This window comes from Gadus morhua, chromosome 9 (genome assembly GCF_902167405.1).
Source record: "Gadus morhua chromosome 9, gadMor3.0, whole genome shotgun sequence".
In the NCBI taxonomy this organism is placed as follows: Eukaryota; Metazoa; Chordata; class Actinopteri; order Gadiformes; family Gadidae; genus Gadus; species Gadus morhua.
In genome coordinates this window covers 6,280,542-6,291,230 of record NC_044056.1, presented here as the reverse complement: position 1 = coordinate 6,291,230, position 10,689 = coordinate 6,280,542, and the positions used below count along the sequence as shown (strand labels likewise).

General features: G+C 43.0%; 2 protein-coding genes across 2 annotated transcripts; both read right to left on the bottom strand.

Moving 5' to 3' along the window:
• Positions 1-71: 71 nt before the first annotated feature.
• On the bottom strand, positions 72-3,501 carry cdkn1bb (cyclin dependent kinase inhibitor 1Bb). Its single transcript, XM_030365709.1, has 3 exons — positions 2,727-3,501; positions 2,312-2,435; positions 72-1,319 (listed from the first exon to the last, which is right to left on the bottom strand). Exons 1-2 carry the CDS (start codon positions 3,181-3,183, stop codon positions 2,323-2,325), a joined length of 570 nt encoding a protein of 189 aa, XP_030221569.1. The 5' UTR covers positions 3,184-3,501; the 3' UTR covers positions 72-1,319; positions 2,312-2,322.
• A 385-nt stretch (positions 3,502-3,886) lies between these two features.
• On the bottom strand, positions 3,887-9,906 carry yars2 (tyrosyl-tRNA synthetase 2, mitochondrial). The gene is made up of 5 exons (XM_030365708.1): positions 9,104-9,906; positions 8,469-8,636; positions 7,813-7,968; positions 5,720-5,890; positions 3,887-4,874 (listed from the first exon to the last, which is right to left on the bottom strand). Exons 1-5 carry the CDS (start codon positions 9,895-9,897, stop codon positions 4,715-4,717), a joined length of 1,449 nt encoding a protein of 482 aa, XP_030221568.1. The 5' UTR covers positions 9,898-9,906; the 3' UTR covers positions 3,887-4,714.
• Positions 9,907-10,689: the final 783 nt, after the last annotated feature.

The following is a 10,689-nucleotide window of genomic DNA, read 5'->3' as shown; positions in this document are numbered from 1 at the left end:
GGGGGGGGGGAGATTTTCTGTAGGTTATCACAAAGGAACACAATGTGAAGTCAAATCTGGAGCAAACAGGCTGTGGCAGCCATACCGGAGCAACCATGTATTTGGCATTGTAGGACAGTCATCTCGTTTTGAAAATAAAAGCTCCTATTCCAAAAAATATATAATTAAAACAGCAACAAGATAAGTCCTAGGGACAGGGGACAGGAGGATGGCATGATATTGAACAAAAATAAAATTAAAATAAAAACACTACCTGTGCAGTTTATGTTGTCTCCTTCAGCATAAAAGTACCTCACAATTCTACAGGGGGTAGTCACATGCACCTGAACATGTCACAAAGTAATGGGAGAACTTTTTGAGAGTGAAATAATATTAATAATAATAATAATAATATATAACGTTCCAGGATTTAAATCAATACCATAACAGCTCTTTGACATAATAAATATTAGGTGGTTTGAGAAACACAATTTTACACTACAGCAAAGGATGTAACATTACATGTTATAGATATTTGTAAAAAATAAAAAACGAAATGCTGTATTGATCTTCTAGGGGCTGGAAAAAAAAAGTGAAATGAGAACCTGTATTTTTGTGTTGACACTTTGTGCCAATGGCCGTGGAAAATGCAAAAAAAAAAAAAAAGGAAGCGACCACGAGAAACAAGAAAGGAGCTACATCGGTACCGTTCTTCACTGCAGACTATGAGGGGGTGACCTATTGAGATAACACTTCAGAAGCCTGTTTGGGTGGCAAATGGATGTGGATGTAATGTGTGTATTAACTGATGTAAGTCGCTTTGGATAAAAGCGTCTGCTAAATGCCCTAAATGTAAATGTAAAATGGAGACCATGGCAAAGTCAAATCGTCTTGAGGCAAAATATAGGGAACAGCATTTGGAGGGAAAAAAAACAACCATCAAACTACACTGCAATTCAAGTCAAATCAATATTCACACTTTTTTTTTTTACATAAAAGGATTTGCTTTCATATCATGTTTTCTTATGTGCTACATTTGGAGAGAAATATATGTATATACACACACACACACACACAGACGCACACACACACACACGCACACACACAGACACACAGAGAAAAAGAGCAAAAAGGGAATTTCAACCTAATTGCACACTGCTACATACACTGCTTTTAGAGGCAGTAACTTTAATTTGAGTGCCACAACTTTAGTGTTTCTATTCAGTGCCCCTCCCCCCGTCCCCAGGAGAGTTGATATGTTTCTGTTGTGTAGTTCCTCTTCCACGTCGGCCAACACTGAGCTCTCTCTCCCGCACCAAAGGGGAAATACATCTTCAGATCTGATGGACAAAAACATTATCAGTTTAGTAAATTCAATGTTCATGTAACATTACATTTAGTTGTTAAAAATTAACATGCATAAGGATTCATGTATTTCATCAATGCATCCTTGAGTAACAGACTAATCTGACAGCTGGTGCATTTGTTCAAAATGCAAATTAAACGCTAAACATAGGCCTAGTACTCTTATCTCCTAAGGTTAGCTCATTAAGCCTAAGGGGTTTTTAACATTGGTCGAACAGGCATATGTTGCAATGAGGCATTATCTGCTGTGTAGGCTATGCAGTGCGTTCAGAGACAGTATAGTTGCACGATCTAAAGCTGAGGGCTGTACCTCTTTCGGTTACCAACCAATCACCTCTCAAAACGTGCAGTCCTAGCAATCACTGATTGGCTGGTGACTGACTGTACGTTCGGACCCTTGGATCTACTACCATTGGAGACCAGCCCCTTTCTTCCTGGTCGTGGGGGCAGTGGTTGCTGACGTGTTACTATAGTGTTGTTCACAGGACTTGTTTACAGTTTTGGAGGAAACTCAACCTCGCTGTGGCAGCGGTTGTAGTAAATGTGACATTCGTGCTGCCTCTTATTTTAACCCTTTGTGGCCGAACGTCGTAATGTATAAAAACTTCGAAATGCACCTACAAATCGTTGCTAGAAGCATAAGGCACGAAGACACTTAGACATTTATGCAGTTTGACATAGTCGGGGGCGTTAGACACGATACGAATAAGTACTAAATAGATTCGAGTGATTGGTTGATTATCGAGCAGTAGGTGAACAGCACCAATAACACTCGACTCTTAAAACGTTAGACTAAGTCGGATTTCCAATAGGCGTGAGGGGATTTAAACACAACAGCTGTGAAAAGACGAATCGGGAAAAAAAAAACGCTAGAATAACTTAACGTGAGGAGACTGATATATAACCATTAAGAACTCCTACGATTCCATACACAATAACAAAAACAAGTTGAATTGTAATTTCTTACCTTTCTCGGTCTCACGTCTGTGTCTTGGGACTGGACTTTCTTGGTGTGTGCTCGGCCGAACGTGTCACGTTTTGCCGAACTTCATCCGAACTTGTGTATGACCTTTTACTTTGGGGCGCAGTGTCTGCATAAAAAAAAAAGATTGCAACATTTAATATACTATATGAAAATGCTTTTTTCAACACAAAGACAGCTGGAAGTAGCCTGATTTTTAGACATTTATAATAAAAACAAATACATTTCTATCTTTATCGTCTTTCACTGAAAGAAAGCTATTTAAGGGTTTTATTCTCAATTACATCTCTAGGCCTAGAGCTTCCTTTTTTTTTTTTTTTTTTCCTTTTTTTTTTAATTGTATGGAGACGTTTAGCTGGGAGTGAGGCTTTCTGGGCATGATTCGGGGCACCGGGCTCACCGTTGCAGGCAGGTCTTTTCCGCTGTCCTTGGCTCTGCTCGCTACCGTCCATCTGACTCTCGCATCGCTCGCTCTCTGCGGGGGGCGTCCGGGCACTTCCCATCCCACCACAACTACGATTCCCGTTAAAATCCACGTTGTTATTCCCAGTGGAGTACGTCGACGATCTCGACGAGCGAGGAGGTTGGTTGTAGAAATCGGGAAGGTCTTTACAATCCACCAAGTCCCACTTGAACCTCCCGTTCTTCAGCGGCTTATGGTTCGCGAAGTCGAAGTTCCATTTTGCAGAGGCATCATCTTCCATCTCCTTGAAATGTCCCTTTAATTCCCTCTTTAACTCTTCGTGGTCCACGGGGCCGAAAAGAGTTCTGCAAAAGGACGGTTTCGGGTGCTCAGACACCCGGGCATCCGTCCGCTCCAACGTCGGACTCCCGTTCGACAGACGAACATTTGACATTTTCCAAGAGATCGGAGAGCGTCCAGATATTAACACTCAAAATGCGTTTTTCGTATTCGCTCAGTCAAATCCAACACACGCGTAAAACGACAGATCAACAGAAATGCACGCATGTCATGCATATGTCTAGATCAAAAACGGTGAGCGCCGCAATGGCAAAGCGAGCAATGGTTGTCTTCACTGAACATGAATACCCAGTGCAGCAAAACGTAGCCAGTCGGTCCACTCCGCTCCGTAGTGAGAGGAAAGAAATTGCAGGCAAACCTTTTCAGTACCCAATATGGCGATTGAGAGATGTACTTGGGATTGAGGGGAGGCTGACTGGGGGAAAATGATTGACACGGAAAGCTATTTAACCCGGAGAGTGGATTCATTGGTTAAAGGTCTTCAGCCCGCCCACTTTTCTTAAGGTGATCACGCTGCACGCTGGAGAGTCACGACACGATCAACAAAACACACTGGAGTATGACGCAACTTGACATAAATTACCCCGGACAAAGAATTCTTTATAAATGGATGTACATAACATTTTGTTCTGTTATTAATAATCCATCGTAAGTGTACCCATTGTCTAAATATAAATACCTCGACAAAAAAATGTTACTTTAGAAACTGGACATCGCTTCTCTAGAGTAGGGTCGAGTTCGACAGGTCGAATGAGTCCTATGCCAAACACATTAAAAAACGTGTTCCTTTCTTTAAATGTTGCTTAGTTGAAACCAATTATTTAATAAATTTGACAAAGATCTCAGATAAAAATATATAGATGACTTACAAATGATAATAGATTAATTATTGTAAAAACAGTTTAATTTAATTATACCAGTTCTAATCTAGGGATACAACTTCAGTCCATGGAAAAATACAACCAAGTGGTCAATTTAGATTATTTTTCCGGATTCATGATACAATGTATAGAGTCTATCATCAATAAATATATTACAGAAATATTACCTTTTAAACAATTATTAGGCGTATCCTTTTTGGGGGAAATAGTACTTCTCTCCCTAGAAGCCAACCCAAGCAATATTTGCCTGCTTCCAATTTTTGGAACAAGACTGCCCACTAGTGGTAATGTTTGAGAACTGCTACTAATATTCCAATTTATGTAAAAACATCTTATTTCATACAACCGTAACATCATAATAGATTTTTTTAATCATGAATCTGGGCCACACTTAAACACACATATATTATATATATATATATATATATATACATATATATATATACACATATACACACACACACACACACACGCGCACACACACACACACACACACATATATATATACACACACACACACATATATATACGTTAACACATGTAATACATGTGCATGGGCCAACAATTTGACTCAACATCTTTGTCTGTCATTCCACCCATCCATCCATCCATTTATCATTGTTCAACTGTTGGCCCAGCCAGGACTAATCATCCCTACCTCCACGCTAAGTCCAACAGAGTGAAAATCTTGTGGAGTGTGAGCTTGTTCTGTCCCCCCCCGGTTGTCCTAAGAGGCTTTCCAGCTCATAGTCCGAGCCACTTGATGATGTAGAAGTTCTTCTTGCCCACCCGGAGAAGGCTCAGTCCATTTGACAGGACGTGGACCTTGGGTATCAAGACCTGCTCCGGCTTGTCCGAAAGGGTGTGGTTGATCCATACGGCTCCCTCCGTGACCATACGGTACCTGCGGAAGCGGCAGCGGGCAGAACCAACGTAGTCAGCAAGGTGGGTGGCTTCATTTAGCTTCATTGTCGCTTTCTTCAATGAAAATATACACTGGTGATTCCTTTCAACAAATATGTGTGCTGCTGCCAGGTGGTGTCATAGCAGATAAGACTATCCACAGTGCAAGCTAAATGCTGTTAAATAATAATTTGCTTGATTCCTGTATCTATGCGCTTCGGAGTTGTTATTGTTATTCTCAACTCGTGTTACTTGTTCTGGTGTCGTTCCCCGTGTACTCTAGAAATTGTAGCTTTGTAGAAACGTAAGTTTAAAAAAGTTACATGTTAAAGCTGATAGAGAATTGATGAAGAGAGCTAGAGGAATGGGAAATAGACACAGAGAGAGAGAGAAGGAGTCCGAGAGAGAAAGGGAAAGCGAGAGAGGCAGACTGACAGACTGAGTGTGCGATGGAAACAGAGATGGACAGAGATGAAGATTATTATTATTTATAGTGCATTGGTGTTTTCTATTTTCTTTCTGTACATAGGCTATGTATTTGTATATCCGTTTTATATTTGTCTAAATAGGTCATGCCTGTGTTTTTGTTATTTGTACCTTTTATTTCTGGTGGGGCCTCTTGGACCAGATCAATATTGTAAATAAGAAACTGTTCTTAATGTTTTATCTGGAAAAATAAAGGTTAAATAAATAAATAAAAAAGAGACAGCCAGAGCCAGATAGCGGGAGAACGAGGCGAAAAGAGTTGGAGCCAGAGAGAATCATGCATAGAGAAAAACAGAGCGGGAGAGAGACCGCAAGAGAGCCAGACAGACACACAAGACAGGCCGAGCCGGCGTCATCTACCCTTTGGGTCCGTCGGGGACGGCCTGGACCCGGCGGCAGACGTCCATCACCGTGGAGCCGGGCTCCAGCAGCAGCTCGTGGAAGGGGGCCTGGTGGAAGAGCTCCTGGAGCTCCTCTTCGCTCATCTGCTCCAGGGCCTGCACACTGCTGTTGTACAGCGCGTTGGTGCACCTGCAACCCCAGACACAAGGCCTTGCATTCAGTCACAGAACAGTGGTTCACAAATGGAGGTAAGGGTACCCCTAGCGCAGGGTTCACCAACCTTTTTGAACCTCAGAGCTACTTCATGGGTACTTCGACACACGTAGGGCACCCAGTTTGATACACTTCTGAAATAACAAATTTGCTCAGTTTGCCTTTAGTTCTATATTATTATTATTGATTAATGATAATCATTTATGTGAAGACACTGATCATGTTAATGATTTCTCACAATAATTATCAACAATGATTTAAAAAAGGTGGGAAAAGGTTGTTCAAGAATGAGTTGTGCTGTGTTGAGACCCGGCCTGCGGGCGCCTCACATGGGCCTTGCGGGTGCCCTGGTGCCCGCGGGCACCGTGTTGGTGACCCCTGCCCTAGCGGGACTTTGAAGGCTTGCACAGGGCGACTAGGAAAGCTTCTAATAAACAGAGTCTGAATATCAACTAAATGAATTGTAAGTGTATCTGAAGACTTGCATACAGGTTCTATGAATGACAGCAATCACAAGTGAAGCGCAAGAATATCGTAGTAGCTACAAACAGGTTAAAGGGCTGCACTACCCATTCTAAAAAACAATTACTGCACAGAGAGTAGAGAAGCAAAAATGCAAGACTAGGAACTTTTGCTGTGTCACCATTACCATGTTACACAACGCAGTAACACCCACCGGCTTCCTACCTTAATTGCAAGTAAAAGGATGGATAGAGTATGCATTGGGGATCTAGTAAAACCTTCATAATGCTTAATTCTGTCTCCTGATAGTTCACCATGTATTCATGTTCACAATGTATTCATGCCCTTCCAAGGGGAAAACTAAACCTTTGTAGCCATTGACAATAGATGTTTATCAGGTGCCATGAAATGAAAGAGTCTACGCATTGTTTAAGAAGAGTCCCAACCCTAACACCACTTTGATGAGTTGGGATTGGTTTTCATTGTAGATAACGCCCCCTATAGATTAAATACGGCTACTGCATGCAACGCCTGGAATTTTGGATATGGTTACCAGGTCACCTGTTGATTATGCGTTATTGCGACCCACATGTCCTCTGCTTAGTGAATGTGAATTGAAGGGGTGGTTTACAGGGGAGCTCACAGCCCTGCCACAGAATGAAAAAAACCTGCATGTGTTTTTTTAGAGTGCAACTGGCCGGTTTGGCGAAATAATGAGGGATGCTGTGATCCCTAATGACCATATTCATGTTGTGAAAGTGTGAAAGAAATCAAAGTAAAGACTATATTCATGTTTTGAAAGTGTGAATAATCAAAATAAAGATTATATTCATGCTATGAAAGTATGAATAAAATCAATGTAAAGAATAGAACTACAGCTAGACTCATTTTAGTAACGTAAAATGCTCCAAAAAACTTAACTTGACACAAATGCATCACAAGAGTAATACACCAGTGTCTGCACTACTGGAAGCTTGATGATTGACAACCTTGTGCAGAAAGACATCCTGAGAGCTTTTTGACAGCTCCATCCTGTCAATCATGTGTGAGGGTGGCCACTTAGGTTTTACCCGTTTGATCTGATCGCATAATGCAGACCCCAACTACATTGTTTCGCTATTTTTATCGCTTTCCACCTGGAAAAAATAACTAATAAAAATAAACAATAAAGAAAAAGTGAAGGCGATAACCACAACTTTCAATTACAATCTCAGAAACTCAACCTCACTGTGGCAGCGGTTGTAGTAAATGTGACATTCGTGCTGCCTCTTATTTTAACCCTTTGTGGCCGAACCTCGCAATGTATAAAAGCTTCGAAATGTACCTTCAAAACGTTGCTAGAAGCATAAGGCATATAGACACTTCGACATTTATGAAGTTTAACATAGTCGGGGACTATGTCGACAGCAAAATCAAAATGTCCTCTCCAAGCTCACCTCTTGGCGCTCTCCAGGCCTTCCTTGCCGTGCACCAGCTTGGTGACCTCCGCCGCCAGCCGCTTGTGGGCCAGCCTCTTCCCCGGGTCCAGCCGCTGCTGTTCTATCAGCCCCTGCACCTCCCCCAGAGGCAGGAAGGTGAACAGCTTCAGGTACCTGCCGACATAAACAAACACACACACATCACACCACACACGTATTCACAGAACCAGCAGCATCCCCCAAACATGTTACCAACACCGCCATGGCCATTACACACCTTGACGAACACATTTTGTGTTCGTCAAGGTGTGTAATGGCCATGGCAACTATTCCACCATCAACTATTCCACTCTCTACCACACAACTATAAGCTCCATCGTAGATTGCACGTTGGTCTGGGAGAGATGCTGTCATTTTCTTCAGCATGAGAGGCGTGATCAACCGGCCTAGTTCAACTGACTCTGTACGCAATTGGCTGCCTGCCGTCACTTTCCTGTCGTCCTTGTGTTAAACCAGCCAATAGCGCGCCAGGGGGAGAAGCCAGCTTGGTGATTGGCCCCCGCAAAAACGTATCGTAAGCAGGAAGAAGGGTATTGCTCTTCTCCAGACCCTTCTGCAGGGCGAATTCAATTCGCCGGCAGAACGGGCTTGGGGTACCCAGTCTAACTACCCACCGTTCGACAATGTTGTCAGGCTGACGGAGGAAGTATTGGTACAGCTCAAACGGTGTGGTCCGCTCTCTGTTCAGCCACACGGCGTTCCCGGCCGTCTTCCCCAGCTTGTCCCCCACCGAGCTGGTCACCAGGGGGAGGGTCAGCCCAAACACCTCCTCACCACACACTCTGTCGAAGAGAAGAAGCAGTGATTATAATGGTTCAGCGTCGTCCGGTATGAAATGACCCGCAGAATTTGATGTGGATGGACAGGGTATTCAGGCGGGGGCTAGGGGGTTCTGCTGCCTACCAACAGAAAGGTACTGGGATTGATCCCCAATGTCCACAGTCTAACCTGAAGACATTCTAGAGCACCCGCTCCTTATTGAGCTGTTTCTGGAGAAACTTGATTTAGCTTTGGATAATAAAAGCGTCTGCTGAATGACTGAATACAAAGGGCACATTCTCAACAACAGGGGTTAGGGTAACATTTCGAATATCATACAAATTGTACACCAGGATTCAGATATGTTAGTCTTTTGGCAGTTTAGGCTTATATTGTTATATTTAACAGATGCCCAAGACAAAAAACTGCCTTCCTTTTTTCTTTCATTCCCATGAAAGACACGTTATATGGAAACGTGTGTGTCATTTACTTGCGAATGTACTCGTGGCCAGACATGAGATTGCCTAGCTGGTCGCTGCCTCCGAGCTGGATCTTGCAGCCATATATTTGGTTCAAGTGATAGAAGTCATAGGCTTGGAACACCTGGTATGTGAACTCGGTCAGGCTCATGCCATCCTCGCTTTTGAGTCTTGATTGCACACTGTGGCGACTGAGCATCGTCCCCATTCGGAAATGTCTTCCAGCCTCCGACAAAAAGCCCACTACGTTCCAGTCCTTGTACCAGGACATATTATTGAGTACAGTCACGGTGCCCATCTTTTTCTTGGCGCTGCTGTCATGAAAGTTCAACTCGTGATTGGTGAAAATTCTCTGGATGCTCTCCCTAATGCTGTGTGTGTTCCCTTCAAGGGTGTCAGCGGAGATGCGCTCTCTCTCGCTCGTCTTCCCACTCGGGTCTCCGATCTGAGCAGTAGCCCCGCCGATAACAGCGAGGACATGGTGTCCCGCACTTCGGAAATGCAGGAGGCCAATGATCGCCAGCAGGTTTCCCACATGAAGGCTGTCGGCCGTGGGGTCAAAGCCGCAGTAAACCGTCTGACCGCCGGACTCCAGCACACGGGCGAGCTGATCGTGCGCAGCGTCCTCGGGGAAAGACTCCTTCAAAACTCCCCGTTTGTTCAACGATAGCAGCAGTCCACTGTGCAAGGCAGGGGAACTGTGGAATTTCTCGTTGAAGGCCAAATAACGAGGCGATAGCTTCCGAAGAACACATGATTGAAAGCGAAACAACCGGGAGCAGGTCCTCGCCATGGACGCCGCCATATTGGACAGTGTGACGAGACAATGGGAGGAGTCAAAACAAAGCGTCCATAGCCCTCTTGACGCATCAACCCACGCAAACGATAGGAATAAACCATTTATTTTGTTGCAATATAAAAACATGGTCTGAACAAGTTATTTTTGTGCAGAAATATGGTAAAAGGGAGATGTGTGTGGTCGAGAATGAACCGGACCTTCTATTCATATTTGAGCGTTGCATAAATGTAGTACCACGTGGTACAGTGCTTACTTCATAACAGCAGATGGCACTGCTGTCAAGAATATTTTGGCCTTCATTCACAACGGTGTCTTAGCAGGACAAATATACAGTAAATATACAGGTAAATGTACAGATATTTCTTGCATAAGTAATAGTGTTAACTGGCAGCATATGTTTTGGGTTGATTTCAAATATATTGTACAGAGCCCAAGTATATACCTCATTAAGCTGGTTGAGTCCATAGATGTATTCTATGATCTATGTACTAATGTCTATCTTTATACTTTATACTTCTATAATTTCCATTATTCAGGTCCATTATACCCTCTACATTTTTCTGTGAAAATCATTTATTGATTTTATTAATTTCACATTTCATGGTTGAAGCATTATGGAAAATACGTACATAGGTATACGTCATATCTAATTTTTTTATGGAGGACTTGCTGTTGACAGCAATGTAGTGTTGTGCAATGAAATGTGGGCTTAGTTGTTGGATAAAAACCTTGGCTGAATGAGTAATGAAACGGCTGTTGTAAATATCAGCATCAAATATGAAGATGGCACGTCAAATA

What these genes read in the sequence shown, in the direction of transcription:
- yars2 (XM_030365708.1), bottom strand. Translation starts at nt 9,897, where the DNA reads ATGGCGGCGTCCATGGCGAGGACCTGCTCCCGGTTGTTTCGCTTTCAA. An exon ending in CCTGACAACATTGTCGAACG is followed by an intron (nt 7,969 to 8,468) that starts GTGGGTAGTTAG and finishes TTATGTCGGCAG; the next exon opens with GTACCTGAAGCTGTTCACCT. An exon ending in GGCCTGGAGAGCGCCAAGAG is followed by an intron (nt 5,891 to 7,812) that starts GTGAGCTTGGAG and finishes CTGGGGTTGCAG; the next exon opens with GTGCACCAACGCGCTGTACA.
- cdkn1bb (XM_030365709.1), bottom strand. Translation starts at nt 3,183, where the DNA reads ATGTCAAATGTTCGTCTGTCGAACGGGAGTCCGACGTTGGAGCGGACG. An exon ending in GAAAAGACCTGCCTGCAACG is followed by an intron (nt 2,436 to 2,726) that starts GTGAGCCCGGTG and finishes TTTTTTATGCAG; the next exon opens with ACACTGCGCCCCAAAGTAAA.